This window comes from Melitaea cinxia, chromosome 18 (genome assembly GCF_905220565.1).
Source record: "Melitaea cinxia chromosome 18, ilMelCinx1.1, whole genome shotgun sequence".
Lineage (NCBI taxonomy): Eukaryota > Metazoa > Arthropoda > Insecta > Lepidoptera > Nymphalidae > Melitaea > Melitaea cinxia.
The window spans coordinates 11,100,271-11,119,737 of record NC_059411.1 but is presented as its reverse complement, the minus strand read 5'-3'; the positions used below and the strand labels follow the sequence as shown (position 1 = coordinate 11,119,737).

General features: G+C 33.9%; 1 protein-coding gene across 1 annotated transcript in view; it reads right to left on the bottom strand.

Moving 5' to 3' along the window:
* LOC123662116 overlaps positions 1 to 17,899 on the bottom strand; it is a 37,528-nt gene extending 19,629 nt beyond the window's left edge. Inside the window, exons 1-2 of the mRNA XM_045597001.1 lie at positions 14,032 to 17,899; positions 12,817 to 13,920 (exon numbers count right to left, since the gene is read on the bottom strand). Of these exons, the coding sequence (XP_045452957.1) occupies positions 12,817 to 13,920; positions 14,032 to 17,899 (4,972 nt within the window). The remainder of the gene's footprint in view (positions 1 to 12,816; positions 13,921 to 14,031) is intronic.
* Between the last annotated feature and the right edge of the window lie 1,568 nt (positions 17,900 to 19,467).

Genomic DNA, 19,467 nt, shown 5'->3' with positions numbered 1-19,467 from the left:
TTTATTCGAAACAAAAATTGAAATTTAATAACATAAATTAGTTTAAAAAATCAAAATTTTCTTGTGTACATATTTTTCATTTTTAGATTGTACCTAACTATTTTATTATGCTAAACGTTAATTAAAAATGTGTGTATGTATGTATTATTTAGACTTGACTTATAAAAAGAGTGACAAATACTATGCATAAATTTGCCATGAAACTATATATTATAAGATTACTCTATTTATATATTAATGTGTATGTAAATGTTTATATTTATTTATTTTTTATTGCGTACGTATGTGTATAGTGTCTATGTATACGAGTATATAACTGTTATATATTCTATTTTTCTTTTCTTTTACTTATTTATATTTATATACCACCTGAAATCCCATCTGAAAAGTAATATCCCTAACATTATCAGGTTGTCTGGAAAAGATTGCTTTTTAGCAATAAGATCGCCTGGTTGTACAATTTGTTACTATAATTGCTTGTAATGTAAATTTTGTTCGTTATTTAAATGTGCAATTAAATATTTTATTATTATTATTAACATTAAATCTAAATTAAAGTGTCATTCAATTTACAGATTCAATTTTCAGTTTTAAAGAAATGGTAGTTGCAATTTCAATGTCACTACACTGATTATTTAAAATCCTATCGAGGCACATAAGACTACCTCAATTATTGGACAAATTAATATTTTCTAGTGTAGTCGAATAAAAAACGCAAGTCGTGTAATGTATCATTGCCCTTATAGTTTGTAAGTCATTTTACGTTGATTTAAATTCATGTTTGTTAGTTAGCATCCGGGGACTGAATTCGTAGCAACAGTTAGACACGTTTAATGTTGTAATCTCGTTTTTATTTATTAGTAAACAATGATTAGAGACAAAAAATAATAATACTAATCAGTGTGTATTGTTTTGTTTTAATTATAACGACGGTAGATAAATAAGAACTACACTTAATATTTACTATCAGCTAACGCGATAAACGTTTTCCTGTCTTGCGAACTGTCAAAATGTGTTCAGTTCAAACAATTGTCACATTTTCTGAAGTTTCCCAATTTTCTGCGTAATTTACTTATATTTTAAAACCGTGAAAACTCCTTAAAACGTATTAGAAAAACTTTTAAAAAGACGGCTTGGTCCAATCTTTTTCAAGTTTTGCGCTTCGGAAAAGGTACATTGTGATTCATTTTTATTATACTACAGTGATCAACACCATGCATATAAAGTAACAAATCGTCATACTATAAAATTTTAATATTATATTAGTCTAGGATAAGCTCGTTATTAACAACTAGCAATTATTATAAATTAATGTCAGTTTGGCTTGTAGACAATGATTTTAAGCAATAAGATCGCCGTTTGTGCAATATATATAATGAGAATGTTCGTGCAATAAAGAATTAATAAATATGAATAAATACACACATTTACATTACATTTCTACGGTATGACGATGTGACATGTCGTTACAGAACGCTCATTGGTTTTAATGATCGCGCTCGAAACGACTCGTCTTTGTACCGGGAGCCCTAAATAAAACCTCTTTGAAGAGACGAAGTCATCATATTTTATAAGTATTAGGAGTAAATTTGAAAATAACAAAATGTATTTTCTAAGAATATTGACAGTACAATAAGATAAATTTAGTGTCAGCTTACTTTATTGTAGGTGTATGTTTGTACTCATCGACTAAAGAAATAGTCTAAAAATATAAATCTTAAATCAATATATTTTACTGTTGATATACAAGTAAAATGGGGGCAAAGGTTACCAAGTGCCACTTAAGCGTAACATGCTGACGTTTTGTCTCATAAGGAATAAAAAAGTAAACCGGCTCATACCGGAACAATGCTAAGGAGATAAACGTATCTATGAAATATTGCTGATGTTAAAATATCTGCACAATGCCTTGTACTATAAATCTTACAATCAATGACAGTAAAGATTTATTACTTGCATAAACGACCAAACAGTTTATTTGTAAGATTTAATAAATAAGTCAACCATTTCTATCCAAATTTTCATCTCTTGCTGAACGTCAAACAAACAAAACGTACAAAATAAAAAGATTACTTGTATTAAATAGAAAAGATTAGTTTAAACTCAAACGGATATACGGATATCTCCATTCCGTACACTTAAAATTATAATATTCTTCAAATCAAAAAGTTACAGCCGGCAAAACCATAAAACAGTACAACAAAAAGTATACGAATGTTATTACAGTTTCACAAAGAAAACGATTATCGCTCAAGAAGGGGACAAACGGGTATGAAACTTGAAGCTATTTTTTACGATAAATTAACTCCAACCACCCAAATGGAACACAATATTTCGACTTTATTACAAGTGGGGCATTTATTACCGGACATATGAATAATAGTTTTAAAGGTCTCAAATATTGTCCCGGGTTGTAAATCATTCGAAATAGTTCACGAGTTGTTACTTAATTACGAATGGAGCGGATGAATGAGTTGAGTGATCGATCGAGGTATGGTTTTGTTACCATTCACGTGTTAACGATTTGTTAGGTTCTAATGGAGGGTGATTTTTGTATACCTATACAGTTTCTAATAAAAATGTACTTATACCAAAACAAGTTTAGACATATAATAGCATGATGAAATCCAACGTCGATGGACCTGTGTTGTTTAATTTATATTTTTATTATTATTATAAAGATTTTTTTATTGCAAAGTAATTAATACTTAATTTTTGTTTTAAGCTTTAACTTGTGTTTTATTTATAGAAATTAAAATTATTATGTAACATTAAAACATTTGTAAATTTTTGGAATGGTTTTGAAAATCTTTTAAGTGGCTTAAAAATAGGATTGACTTCTTTCAATTCTTTTCGATCGGAGACATTATGTACGAGATCTTTAGAGCTTATCTCCAAACATTAACTCATAAGCGTGAAGACATACGATTCCCTTGAACGAACGAACTGACATAAAATATCTAGGTAACTTGACATAGCATTCAAACGATACATTGTACAGTTTATTGCCATTTTTAATAGATTCTTAACACCCGTGTCCCGGCGAAGCGGCGTTCGAGTGAACGCGTATTAAAAATAAATAAAAGTTATGAAATCTCGACATAAAACTAACACGGTTCTTTTGATTGACAGCTGCGATTCTTTGTTTGAAATATCGTAAACTTGAATCTTGAATCATTTCTAAATATCATATTAGGTTTTGTTCGTTTTATGTGTTTCATATTTATATAGGTATCGCTCGATTTATAATATACTTACAAGTGAAAAATATATGAATTAATATCAGTAAGAAAAATACAGTTAAATTGAGACCCTTCTGGTTTTTTGAAGTCGGTTGGTAATCATTATAACATTTAGAATTAGATTAAAACATAGTTAAATATGTTTAGAGAAGTGTGTTAAATCCATTGATGACATCACATTATCTTATTACTAATTCGAGGCAGAAATAGATCACACTCATTTTGAGTGCAATTAGAACAGAATGTATCTTTCGTAATTCAAGGCAGTGATTTGACTTTATTAAATATTATAGTCATTTCTACTACGACTTCACGGTTATCGTTGAAAATAAAAACAAAATACATATGTAGGGTCTTACATTTGTTTTAATCTATATATAGGTATAAAAATGAATCCCTATTTCCCTTTTTTAAATTATTTTGTCTCAGAGAGCCGTATTTCCTTTGGTCACGTCATAACTTGAGAACGACTTTATTGATTACCTTTATATTTTTTTAAATTAAATACAACAAGTTTTAATACTTTGTAGGTTTTTAAAAATTGAAAATTTAAGAAAATTGCAAATAAAATTGGGAAATTGCAGAAAAAGTTAACAATTAGGTATTTTAATTTTTCGTTATAATAACAGTTTTTGCGTTTGGCAGGATAAAGTCTGTGGGCTCAGCTATGTTAATTAGATAATTTTGAATTACTAGTGTACTATAACTACCCAGCATAGAGTTCAACATGCTTTATTTATTTATTATTTTTCTTTTACTTAAACTGACACATGCTAGGAAAACCACAGACTAAGCTTAACTTTAATTAGCCAAATGATAAAACTAAAAGTATTTATAATTAATTAATTTTCTGTCATTAAATTTTATGATTAAATAATTAAACATAAAACTCGAATGTTTACTGTACTTTTCTTTTTATGCACATATATTTATATTGAAGTAACTGGTTTAAACAGGTTTCATAACAAGCTGTGCCTATTTGGATCATAAATAGACTCCAGTAAAATTATTTTCTTGTATATAAAATTTTCGTTATCCTTAATGGAAAAAACAGCACTGTTTCTTAGGAGTTCTCACTTTAAAGAAGAAGGCATGGGTAGAACGTTAATTCAAAGAAGGGTCTGATTTAGACAAGAGTAGATTATCACCCCCCCCCCCCCCCCCCCTCTCTTCCCGTGGGTGTCGTAAGAGGCGACTAAGGGATAACACAGTTCCACTACCACTTTGGAACTTAAAAGCCGACCGATGGCGGGATAACCATCCAACTACTGGCAATGCTGACTGAGGTAGGGCACAGCAGGAATTTCCTGCTCAAAATATGGAGCAGCCCGACTGGGGTAGTACCTCGACCTTACAGAAGATCACAGCAAAATAATACTCTTTTCAAGCAGTATTGTGTTCCTGTTGGTGAGTAAGGTGACCAAAGCTCCTGGGGGGATTGGGGATTGGGTCGGCAACGCGCTTGCGATGCATCTGGTGTTGCAGGTGTCTATAAGCTACGGTAATCGCTTACCATCAGGTGAGCCGTACGCTTGTTTGCCGACCTAGTGACATAAAAAAAAAATACACAGGCCGTAGACGGGCAGCAGCGTCTTCGGTGCGACAAAGCCAGCCCTGCGGTCACCAACCCGCCTGCTCAGCGTGGTGACTATGGGCAAAACACATGAGTTTATCTCCATTTTTGGCATGAACTTGTGGAGGCCTATGTCCAGCAGTGAACTCTGATAGGCTGAAATGATGATGATGATGATGATGATATTATCATCATCATCATAATATATATTAATACGCTAAGGTTGTTTGCCTCCCTTTTTAGAAAAGAACCTCACAATTATTCCACATATATTATATATCATTTTATAGATAATTGCTTGCTCTACCGGCATCTATAACTTAAAAAAAAATTAAACTACTTAAAAAGGAAGGTTAGTTATACTTCAAGTAGAAGGAAGGCTATTTTTTTCCTCAAACCAACGCAGGTGAAATCGTAGGGCCCAGCTAGTTAAAACTCTAATGCCGCTAAGATGCAAGCACGATGCAATCTCATTAAATAGAGATTATTATTTTAGAATCACATCGAGAGCTTGGGCATAGTTGTTTTGTCAAATTTCAATTTTCAGATAGGTCTTCTATTCTTAACTAAAGTTTCTGATAAAAGTAATAGCATCCCGCAAAAACTAAAGAAAAATTCATGGGGCTATAACGTCTTAAAATATATTAATTTCAATTTCAATAGCTATCTCGGGCACTGGTTTTTTTAATATATAAATTCGCACTGCCGCTATTTATATTGCGACGATTTTTAAGTCTTCATCAAAATTTGATTGTGTAATCTCTTTAATTCTTTTTAAATATATACTTTTTTCTTATTATTGTATATTTAGTAGAGTACTATAACTAAGCCCACTATAAACAGTAATATTATTGAAGAATATTGCATATGGTACTGCTGTGGCATGGTGAAATTATTCAGCGTTAACGACTGGCATTTTAGTTTCTGGTTAATCAGTTCTTGAAGAGTGTCCATGACCTACGAGTATTTACAGAAAACGTGAGGTACGTTCTACATCCACATTTCTGATTCATAGTCAAACACTATTTTGGCGTCATTGCGTCCTGATACTTATGACCACGAACATTTCAAAAGAAAAATGAATAGATATTTTCATGACAAGCATTCTTCATCCTAAATTCTATCTTTGCTTTATTTTGTTTCCCAAAATTTTATAACATCCAAATAATTGCTCTTTTTACTATCATTTTTAATCAAAGATCGCAGAGTATGAAAATTATACAAATGAGGGTAAAATAAAATGTTTAATGAGAAACTCATATAGTTAATTAAAAATTGAAATAAATATTTATCTCTATTTCCAGTTTTCACGTTTCCTTAACAAGAAGAAACAATTTTATCATGACTGGAATAGGTCTTTAACATAACTGGCTTGCATCGCTCGTAACTATTTATTTGCATTTATGTAATCAATTAATTATTAATATCCGTATTGTTCAGTTTGTAATCTTTTTATTATGTAGATGTATGATGTATGATGTGTAAAGTGGAAAAATTTTGAATTATGTAACACAAGACGTGACTAGCGATTGTAATGCTGTCTCTGTTACATTAACATACTCTGTTATATCTAACATATATTCTTAATCTTCATCACTAAAAAAGACTGGTAGATTCGAGAAAGAACAAAGAAATACCCACAATATTAAATACACAAAAAAATATGTCTTGCAATAAATAAAGCTGGGTGAAGTAGTACCTATTTAAAGTTAATAATAGTGAAAAATGACGTGAACTCATGTGTGTTGCCCTGAGTCACCAGGCTGGGCAGGCGGGTTGGTGACCGCAGGGCTGGCTTTATCGCACTGAAGACGCTGCTGCCCGCCTTCGGCCTGTGTATTTCAAAGCCAGCATTTGGATGATTATCCCGCCATCGGTCGGTTTTTTAAGTTCCAAGGTGGTTGTGGAACTGTGTTATCCCTTAGTCGCCTCTTACGACACCCACGGAAAGAAAGTATACTATATACTTTATTGCCGTAACCGGTGAGGTCTTTTTACGTATTAAAATGTTACAATATAAGACTTTAGACTATGATTCCAAATACACTAATTAGTGTTAGCAAAACTAAGTGTAATGTAAAATTGAACTTGAGATTCCTGTTACACGAATCATTGAACTTAGGATAGTTTATACAAAATTAAAATAAAAGGTAACTTATCTGTATTCTATATAAATAAAGTTGGAGTGTCTGTTTGTAATATTAAAATAACCGCTTTTTACTAAATTAATAAATGTATGCACGGTATATATACCAAAATAATATTTTTTATAATTTTTGTCTGTCTGGATGTCTGTCTGTCTGTTTGTTTGTTCCGACTAATCTTTGAAACGGCTGGACCGATTTTGACAGGACTTTCACTGGCAGATAGCTGATGTAATAAGGAAGAATTTAGACTACTTTTATTTTAGATTTTTTTTTATTTTATAACTCTGTGAACTAAACAATAACATTTTTTGTTAAATTTCACGCGGACGAAGTCGCGAGCACAGCTAGTGAATATAATATTATTATTAGTAATATAAAGTTTGATGTTTTGTGAACGTTCTTTTATTGTATGTATTTGTAAAATTATGGTGCAGACGGACGTGACATTCAGTTTATCATGTATTAATAGATCAGTTACTCGATGCTACATGTAGATTGTACATCATTATAAATAAATACAAATATATAAATACAGTACAGTTGTTTTGTAACATTCTAAAAGCCGCTAACAAGCAAATAATGTTAGATGGAGCTTCATTCTTCTTGTTTATCCGATGACGTTATGAGATGATTGATTTTCTTTTTAGTATTTCAAAAATTGTTTCCTCCCTGAAAATCTAAACTTGTGGGTCCTCCCTACCGTAGTTTTGAGAATATTTATCAAATTCGTATGCGGTAGACCTAGTGGTGCTAGCCACTAATCATTAAGATATTAACGTATGTCCGACCATAATATGTATTTAAAGCATTTTTTTTCCATAATATGTATTTAAAGCATACAAATATTAACAGGAAAAAGTCAGGCCGACTAGTACGTAAAGCTTAAACAATAAATGACAACGGGAGGAACAACATAAAGTATCCACACCTGGACGGTGTCGCCCTATAAATATAAACTGAGTTAAAAGGTCACACACATCAATATGAAAATAAATGTTTCTTTAATAGTTCTTTATTTAAAATTCTTATGAATTTACATATGAAATGACGATAATTATTTATGTGGTTATAAAGCTATCAAAGATATTAAAAATTTGTCTTTAACTATACTAATATTATAAAGAGGTAAAGTTTCTAACTTTGTTTTTTTGTAGAAATCTTTGCAAGTACTGATCCGATCACAAAAATTATTTCACTAACAGAAAGCTACACTATTCAGGAGTGACATAGGCTATATTTTATTGTGATTGAACAAAAAATTCAGTGAAAAATCTTATATATAAAATTCTCGTGTCACAATCCTAGTTACAATAAGCCTCCGAAACGGCTGGACTGTTTTTATGAAATTTTGTGTGCATATCGGGTAGAGACCAGTCGGTCTAAGAATCGGCCAACATCTGTTTTTCATACAGCTAAGTTATAAGGGGGGGGTGGGGGGGATTAAGGGGGCTAATAACATATATGGTAAAACGACGTTTAAGGGGTCAGCTAGTTTTAAATAAAAATAGTCTTAGAATATTGTTAAGATGGTAAAATGGTTAAATGGTATACATAATAATATGATACCATTTTGTTTAGGAGAATTTTGGTTGTTTGTTTGCTAAACTATGCTGATTTGTAAATCGGATATAAAACATAAAAGAAGGAATAACCTTTGTATATTCATTCATTTAGATTAAAGAATTACAATATTGCTTACTAACAGCATGGAGAATTTTGTCGCTGTCATGTACAATAGAAAAGACATGACAGAAATTTTTTGGTACGTCAAGATAACAAACATAGTAAAATTTGAACTTTGAATATTGAACATTGTAAAGCCCCGAATTAAAAAAAAAGCACAAATATACGTAATTGAATTAATACTATAAACACCAACTATACTGATTAGAAGAAACCAAAAAGGGGTTAAAACTGTTAAAAACATCTAGCTAAAATAATAAAAATTAGAATGCATGCGAATAATTCGCACTAAATAAGTATTTATAGGTGCGTTCATTTAAAATTGAACAAAAAATTTACCGACCTTCAATCAATTTGTAAATCAATTAATTAATAAAATATATTTTTTATAATTAATTGATTTACAAAAACAAAAGCAATAATACATTTTTTAATTGTGGATGCCGTTAGAGCAGGCAATTATCTATAAATAATATATAAATTAAGTGGACTTATTGTGAGGTTTTTTTTAAAAAGGGAGGGAAACATCTTAAGCTTAGCGTATTAATATATATGATGTTGTTGTTTCTTACACAAAGAACAACACTATAAATTACTAACTTTACGTACGTTTCGTTTCTTTGAACATTTGCACTTAACAAAAACCTGTTCACGGTACTATTACGTACAGGAGATTATAAAACCAATTTAGATAAATCAAGGCATTAAGTACCTTAGCAACTGCGACATAAAACACGTTTTACCACAACTCTAAACGTAAATCTTTTGATTTTTTGTAATATTTGAACTAATTTTAATTATCTAGACACGTCCTAAGTTTAAAGCCAGCGTAGACATACGTGAAATTTTGTCACATTTTTACGACGTCAGTATGTATGGATGTTTCTTAGTCTTTTGACGTAAATACTAACTACTTAACCGATTGTGACGAAAGTTGAAATATAAATTTATAGCTGGAGATACAGATTAATGCTAGTCTTTTTCATCTCAACTTAAATCAAATAGAAAATTTCAATATAAAATTTAAAAAATGCTATTGAAAAGCGCATTATGGATGTTTTTCCTCACAAGTCAAAAGTCGCGACGAAGACTTATTGAGATCCTTGGTAAATGTTTACTTAACTATGCAGGTATGTTAAAGGAATAAGTGTTTAATTGTGATGTCAAACGTGAGCCAGTAGGCCACTGGTCCGACGACTGTCCGTTTGGAGTCCAGCGACCACTTCACTTAAACGTTCAAGTTCAACTCACCACCTGTTGCTAGGTGTGGCTCCGTGTGGTGCAAGCGAGAGGCGCTGCTTTCTTCCACTTACGACATTTTTTGCTTATACATTGTTCCTTGAGTACCTACTCGGCTAGCCCTTGACACAGCGTCTCATGATAATGATCAGGTGTTGTACTGTTACGTCATAAGGTTAATGACCTGCAAGGATTATGATTGTAAGTGAATTGTGAAAGATGTTTGTTTCTTTTTAGCAAAAATTTATATATTCTTTTTGATTAATAAAACATAATAATAGATTGAGTTTCTTATTGTAGTGAATTAAAATTGCTGTTTCCGTTTTTGAAACAAATTAAAAATGTTTCCATTCAGCTTAATCCTGGACCTAACGGTATAGTTATAACCATAGCGGCTAACAGGTTATTTCTCGAGGGTTGCTACGGATGCCATAACTTTTTTGGATTTAAACCGAAATCACTGTATTTGCCACTATTTTAGACTCATAAAAGTAAGATCTACTTCATAACATTAGATATCTTCTACTTCCTTACATTAGAAGACCGATCTCCTTTACTCTTTAAATTAAAAATTAATTTATCGTTGGTCTGGCTGTGCCAAGTATTTGTAAGCGGCGGTGATCACATATAATTAATGTGGGGTGAGAAAAAATTAATGTTAGCACTACAAAAAGATTTAGTAGAATCTTTTCAGTTTCCATTTACGGTTGTGTGACTAATTGACGCAAAAAAATAAACCCAATAAAATGTTATTAGGTTTTAAAAATAAATGTAAATGAACCTAATTAACGACATAACACAAGGCCATAGTTAATCTTTTTCTAATATATGAAAATCGCTAACTGCTAATTCCTTAGCCCTATTTAGTTGCAACTTTGTTGCCAATAACGTTTGCACAACCAAACAAGGCAGTTGGAATGCTATCCGCTATCCTTTTTATAACTCAACTTCAACTTTGAAAACTGCATTTGATACGGGAATGGAAGATTACGAGAATTTAGTACAATTTATATCGAAAATCTAAATGCAACAATGGTACCCAATTTTGTTTTTCTGAATTTATAAAGTATTTCTTATTTACGACAAATAGTTTGATCGAGCTTAAAAGCTTTAGCGAGCTTTAAGTGCAGAAAACCTGTTAATTTTAGATACTTAAAAGTTAAAACTCACTAGCCTGTAGCTCAAGAGAACAGAACAGTAAGTTAGCATAAATCTAACGTAATACAGATTATGATTTATTTATTTATTTATAATTGTTATTGAAAGTTAATAAGAAAATAATTGTATGGTTTTATGTCACCTCACAATAAAATATTTGATTTGTTGAATTTTGTATAAAAATGGATTAGGTATTACAATAATACGAATTATGAAATCGTATATGCCAATAACTACGTCGATATGATGTAGTATGTGGATATATGTATGTATGTATGTATGTTCATATGTATGTATTTATGTATGTATGTTCGTATGTATGTATTTATGTATGTATGAATGTATGTATGTATATGTGTACATATGTATGTATATGTGTTTAAGTAAATATATTCACAAGTTTATGTCACAATTTGTACACCTATACCGACACAATACCATCTCCTCTGCCCCTAGGTTGCCTGGAAGAGATCGCTTTTCAGCGATAAGGTCGCCCTTTGTACCTTATGATACTTTGCTAAAATCAATCTGAAGTGTATTATTTCTGTTTTGGTGTACAATAAAGTGTATTGTTATGTTATGTTATGTGGATTATCGTCGATTTAAAACATAATTAGCACTAGACGTGAGATTGTTGTGGTATTTTAGAACGCTTCCTTCGAATGAAAATAATTTAAAAGTGCGTTCACTCTTTAAATTAAAAAAAAAAGTTTAGGTAAGCAAAATAAAATTACGTATAAAATAGAATTTTACCACATACAGAATTCGAGTTTTGGATCGAATCTTTGACATTAAGCGTTATCTTTTAGGACTCGAAATCAAAGTGGGCGTTTATCCTTCGTCCTCTGCAATATTGATATTGTATCCTTGCAAGGATTCCACGCAGGTCGTAAAGAATTAGGTTTTATGTTGACTTGGTATAATTTAAAACAGTTTTACGGTTAACGCGATATGCAGCTTAGTATTGCGAAAATATTAAACGAGAAACTAAGTAAAACTGATATATGGGGCACGGTAGATTACTATTAAATATGTTGCGTAGGCGATAGATTTGGATTGGGCTTAAACGATCTTATGTCATTTATGCATGTTTAATATTAATTAAATTTAGTTTTTTAAACGGATAACGATCCGTTGGCGCAACGGTCACAGCACTGGTTTGTGGCTGTTGCGCTGGCGGGTGCGCGTTTGATTCCCGCACATGACAAACATTTGCATTGGCCATACAGATATTTGCCATGGTCTTGGTGTTTGTGCAGTTCTTGTGGGTCTCCCTACGGTGCCTCGGAGAGCACGTTAAGACTATGTCCGTGAACAACACTCTGGTAGGCTGATTACGATGAAATAATAAAACACTTTTTTTCTTATAACACAATTTTATCGTTTACTTGAAAGATTACATATTAAAATGTTAATGTAGTGCTTGCGTGATTCAGAAATTTAAATATATCTACCAACGCCATCTAGGCGTCATCGAGGAACTAAACTTATTGAAATAAATTGTAAACAAAAAATAAAGTTATAGTTACAAATACCTACTGGTGTGTATGTTTAATCCGGACATACCGCCCACCAAGGACATTATGCGAAATGTCCTTCAAACCGCCCACCATGCAACAGTCCAAATTGTGAAGAATCCTTTGACTAATAACTTATTTAGTTACAGGTAAAATTGCTACCTTAGACGTAGGTCTTTTAATTAAAGAATTTTTGGTACGTATTGTGACTACCCGCGTGATATTATCGGGTCCCGGATGTTTTTGTTCGATTTTACCTAGCAACCATCGCGCTGGGGGTAGATCGTCCTCCTTGACTAAAACTACATCACCCAGTGATGGTTCTGGGTTCTGATATTCCCATTTATGCCTTTGAAGGAACTGATGAAGGTAATCCTGGGACCATCGACGCCAAAAGTCCTGCATCATTCGCTGGTGGAATTGCCATCTTCGCAAAGTATACATATTCGACGACTCATAATTTGCATCAGGAACAACTATGAGTGGTTCCCCCACTAGGAAATGACCAGGGGTCAATACTACGACCTCGGTTTGATCCTCTACACGAGACAATGGCCTCGAATTCAGACATGCCTCTATTTGAGATAACACTGTGGCCATCTCCTCATACGTCAACGTAGAGTTTCCAACTACTCGTTTGAGGTGGAACTTTGTGGACTTTATTCCTGCCTCCCATAGTCCACCGAAATTTGGAGCGCGAGGAGGAATAAAATTCCACTGGGTTCCATTGGTCGCGAGGTACTCTGCCAGTTCAGGTTTAAAATTAGTTTTCTCTTCGTTGAACAGACACAGTAACTGTCGAGCAGCGCCTACAAAATTTGTGCCGTTATCGCTATATAGCTCTGCACACCTACCTCGTCTTGCGACAAACCTTTTAAAAGCGGCTATAAACCCTTGAGTGGACAGCTCGCTAACAGCTTCAAGATGGACGGCTCTGGTCGACATGCAAATAAACAGAGCAATATATCCTTTGTACGACTTGTTACCCCTACCTTTTGAAATTCTTATATTAATAGGCCCCGCGTAATCGACTCCGCTTATAAGAAAGGGCTTATTCGGATTAACACGCGCGGAAGGTAACTGCCCCATGAGCTGAGATGTGGACCGGTTTGAGTAACGCGTACAAGTTACACAGCTACGATAGTATTTTTTAATTAGAGACTTTGCACCCACAATCCAATACTTCGATCTCAAATAGGTAATCATGAGTTGTGGCCCTCCGTGCAGAGTTTTTTGATGAGCATCAGCAATTAAGAGTCCACTCAAAAAAGATTCTTTAGGTATGAGAATCGGATATTTCTCGTTAAATGACAGCGAAGACATTTCTAGCCGGCCGCCGACTCTAATTATACCTTCTGAATCTAAAAATATATTTAATGTCTTTAACTTTTTCTTTTTTTTATTTATTATTCCGTGTTTTCGAAATCCTTCCAATTCTTCCCAGAACCCTTCTTCTTGACATTTTTTAATACAGACCTTTATCGCATCCTCAATTTCCTGTCGCTCCAATGCTCCTAAACTTGGCATGCTACTTGAACCTTTTCTTAACCTTAACCAACGACGACAATAGGCGACCACACGAACAAGCTTCGAGAATGAAGAAAACCTTTGCCACAAAGTTGTGTCAACGACCGCTGTGTGAACTTTAACTTGTTCAAGATTTGTAACCAGGTGTTTTGGTTTTGTACACCTAATTACCTTATTTTTTAGAAACTCTGGCCCTTCAAACCATATAGCCATTTCTGATAGTTCCGCCGGGGAAATACCCCGTGATGCACAATCGGCCGGATTCTTCTTAGTGGTCACATGGGACCAATGATGTGTATCCAAAATCTGTAGGATTTCAGAAACTCGGTTAGCCACGAAGGTCTTCCATCGACTTGGGTGATTGTTAAGCCAGGCTAAAACCACTTCACTGTCAGTGAATGCATGTAACTGATTCTTTTCAACTTTCATGACTCCAGCTACCTCAATCATCAATTTAGCCAAGAGTACGGCCCCACAAAGCTCAAGTCTAGGGATAGACACCTGCTTTATGGGAGCTACTTTTGTTTTCGATGTAACCAACGAGACATACACATTTCCCACTTCATCTACAACTCGCAGATACACGACAGCCGCATAAGCCACTTTCGAAGCGTCAGCAAACCCGTACAACTCGCGCTTATATTTATTACATGTGTGTATCCATCGTGGAATTTTAATATTCTGTAAGGCAGTTAAATTTTTACGGTAAGTATTCCATTCAATTATTAAATTAGTAGGAACTTGCTCATCCCACCCAATACCAGCTAACCAAAGCTTTTGTATGAGTATTTTTGCTGCTATAATACAAGGAGCTAACCATCCGAGTGGATCAAATAATCGGGATATATCAGATATGATTTTCCTTTTTGTTACAGGTTCCTCTTGTGGTGCAAGATCTACAGAGTATCGGAAGAAGTCACCACGCTGATCCCAGGTAAGTCCTAAAATTTTAGTTGTATCATCTACCCTAATCCTTAATTCCTCATCCTTATTACCCTTTGCTTTCCATATTTTAGCTAATATTTCCTTAGAATTGCTTTTCCATTTTTGCAACGGAAACCCTCCTTTCGCTAACACTTCGGTTAATTCTTTATATATTTTATAAGCATCTTCTAGGGTTTCACTTCCGGTCATCACATCATCCATGTAAAAATCATTCAAAATAATTTTAGCGATTTCTGGCTTATTCTGACACTCCTTATAGGCTAACTCTTGCAGTGACCGCACAGCTAAATATGGAGCACATGCGGTGCCAAAGGTCACGGTAAGTAATTCAAACTCTTGAAGCTCCTTTTCAGGACTATCTCTCCAAAGAATCCTCTGAAATGGAGTATCTTCCCGATTTACCAGCACTTGTCGGTACATTTTTACCACATCCGCCACCAAACATATCTTATATTGTCTCCAGCGCATGATTATATGACGTAGTTCGGCTTGCAGTGGCGGGCCGATCAATAAATCATCATTTAATGACTTCCCATTGCTTCCCTTACAGGAGGCATCAAACACTACTCGGACTTTAGTAGTATCCTTATCTTCTCGGACTACTGCGTGGTGTGGTAAGTAAATAGCTGTTTCCTTAAATTTATCTTTATCTGTAACTTTTACCATATGATTTAAGTTTAAATACTCCCTTATAACTTGTATGTAATCCTCTTTTAACCTAATGTTCTTTAGCAATTTAAATTCTAAATTTCTCAATCTTTTTTCAGCTATTTTCCTGAACTCACCACGCATGCAGTCCGGGTTAGCCGTACGAAACGGCAGTTTTACGATGAACCGACCATCTCCATCCCGTTTCGTAGTATCCTTAAATAATTTCTCACATTTAATTTCCTCATCTGTGAGCATTCTTTTTGTTACAGGTGGTTCGGCTTCAAGTTCCCAAAACCTCTTCAGCATATTGTCCAGTTCCAGATACGAATGCATCACAGTTATGTGAGAATGGATATTTGACGTGCTGTCTACCTCACAGACGCCAGATATTATCCAACCAAAAGCAGTATCCTGCGCCAAGAGAGATCCGTTGAAGTTTCTTTTAATGCCTTCTTGAATAATCTGACTGAATATCTCCGCACCTAATAAGATATCAATCTTATTAGGCGTGTGATACTCGGGATCAGCCAGATCATCCAGAGTCAGGTTTTCCCATTCTACCCTAGTTGCCTTCGCAACTGGGAGAAGAGACGTAACCGACTTCAAGACATACGCATTAACCTTCACTTGAAACCTAGGATCAACTCTCGACCTTAAATTGATTTTGACTGTGGACTTGGAAGTCACACTTTTGTCTCCCCCTACACCAACTATGGTGTTTTTGACCGCAAGCCTTTTTAAACCTAAGCGCTGCACCATAGCCTCGGTAATAAAAGAACTTTGCGACCCCTGATCCAATAAAGCCCTAACTGGGAAATGAGTCCCGTCCTTCGACTCAGCTTGCACCACAGCTGTAGTCAATAAAACCGTTTTAGAACAGCTTCCTGTCGAAAAACAAGACACAAGTGTTTTATCTAAACATTCTGCTGGAACAGATAACTTATCACTGCTTGCGGCAGTATCCTCATCCGTTGACCTTCGACTGGTCGACGAGGTTGATTGATGAATCGCCCCAACTTCAGCACTACCAGAACCAGAATCACCACTGGGATGTAATAGAGAATGATGTCGACGTTTACACACCTGGCATCGGACAATATTTTTACATAGTTTAGCGGAATGGTTGCTATTTAAACAAATAAAACATAAGTTTTTATCTAACACGAACTCACGGCGTTTCTCATTACTTTCTTTCCCAAATCTTTTGCACGTAGTTATCTTATGATCCGCATTGCAATACGCACACGATACAATCGGTTTATTTTTAACCACGTGAAAAGATTTAGTAAATTTTTTCTCACTGTGATGTACCTTAAAATCGATATTTTCTAGACCTCTAAAACGCCCTATTAAAAAATTGGAAAAATCTTGAAACGTGGGTAATTCGTCACTCGGATCTGAAGATACCTTTAACTCCCATGCTTTTCGCGTGTCCTTATCTAATTTAGCGCTTATAATGTGGATAATCAGGATATCCCAAGATGAAACATCCACACCAATATTTTTTATTGAGTCTAAACAATCTGAAGTTGTACAAATTAAGTTTTTAATTTCCGATGCTGATTCAGACATCAAACTTTTTTGACTTAGTAGACGCTTCAAGATGCCGTTCGCCAAAAACCTTTTATTATTATACATGCTATCTAATTTCTCCCAGGCAACTTGATAACTATCCGACGTCACCTTAATATTGCGTAACAGTTGTTCGGCTTCCCCGGTTAAATGTCCCCTTAAATAATAAAATCTTTGGGCATCATCCAGTGACTTGTTTTCATGCACAAGCCCTAAAAACAAATCCCTGAATGTCTGCCACTCTGTGTATTTACCGGAAAAGGTAGGTATTTTAATTTCCGGCAACTTGAAACGTCTTGCTGAACTCTCACCTTGACTATTTGAACTTAACTTTACCTCTAACTCAGGCGCTTTTAATTTATACAACATTTCTTTTAACTCAGTTTTGAATTGAACATATAATTCTTCTACATCATCATACACACTATTTTTGTGATAATCTGAACTATACAAATCAGTTCGCTTAACCTGGCTTATAATTTTAGCATGAGTGTCTGTAAACAAAGTCCACTGTTGTTCTAAGTTATCTAGCCTTGTTTCAATATAAGCAACCGTCAAACGATCCTTAGGAGACTTTTTAAAATTAGTCTTAACTTTTAGCATTTTAGTCCTTATGTCTTCCTGCAGATCATTAAACGACTCCATTTTAAATTTTTTAGTTTAACAATTTTATCACTTATAGGTAAATATAAAACAGTAGTATCAAATATAAAACAGAACACCAACTCTTTACAACTAAATTATTTTTGTCCAAATTTTTATGTACCAATTTTTTCTAAGTCCAAGAAACAGATAAGCAAAATTTTACAAGTCTTTTTAATTTTAAATTCTAACTAAAATCGGGCATAGGTTCCCCGTCTCGACCAATATTTACTTAAAACTATTACAAGTCTTAAATTATTGATATTCTTCTAAGTTACTGTATAATTCACTATCTTCAATTTTTTAAGTTCAACTAATCTTTGAAATAAGGTTCAATTTTCAAGTTAATTTCTTCTATTTATAATATTTAAAAATGTACTCACAATATATCACCGCACACACTCACTTATCTTCGCTATAATGCACCTGTGGCGCCCTCTAGCACTCCGCAACCTCACCGCTGCTTGCCGCTTCCCGTCCGTCTCTCCTCCGGGTTGTAGACACCCGGCTCCTCCACTGCCTCGGCGCCGCACGTGGCACCTCGCTGTAGGGATGTTCTGGACAGCAATCCACTGCCAGTAGTGACGAAGCTGGTGGTACTACTGTACCACTGACGCAGCAATAGCACAAAAACACGCCTTGCCTATCCGACTCGAAGAACCATGAACAACACTCTGGTAGGCTGATTACGATGAAATAATAAAACACTTTTTTTCTTATAACACAATTTTATCGTTTACTTGAAAGATTACATATTAAAATGTTAATGTAGTGCTTGCGTGATTCAGAAATTTAAATATATCTACCAACGCCATCTAGGCGTCATCGAGGAACTAAACTTATTGAAATAAATTGTAAACAAAAAATAAAGTTATAGTTACAAATACCTACTGGTGTGTATGTTTAATCCGGACAGTCCGCGACTTCGTCCGCGTGGAATTTAACAAAAAGTTATTGTTCAGTTCGCAGAGTTATAAAATAAATAAATTTTTAAAATGGAAGTTGCCTAAGTTACTTTTTACTACATCAGCTATATGCCAGTAATAGTCTTGGTAAAATCAGTTCAGCCGTTTCAGAGATTATCCAGAACAAATAGACAACAGACAGAAAAAAAAAACTTAAAAAAAACTTAAACTTAAATTTAGAACTTGAGAATATACTTAAGGAAGAGAGAGAACCATCCTCGTAAATAAAAGTGATTTTATGTAATCTTTAGTAGGTTTGCGATGCCCTTAAATCCCTATACGGCAAGCTTTATTGAGATGACAGTTACCTCTGATATGGTAACACTAGAATGAACCTAGTGAGTCCTAGGTAGCGCATAAGTATAAAAAGCGGTTACGTGTGATTGAGAGTAGACTTGTGTCCGGTAGCTTATACTATAAACTTTTATATGACTAAGCCACTGTTTTAACTTTAAGGGTGTGTCAATACAAAATATATTTGTTTTCAATAGATTATTAATTGCTTTCTACTTTCAATAGAAGAGTTGAAACAATAATGCAAAATTATTAAGTATTAAAATATTGAATTAAAAAAGAACCATTTGTCAATATCATTACATATATTAA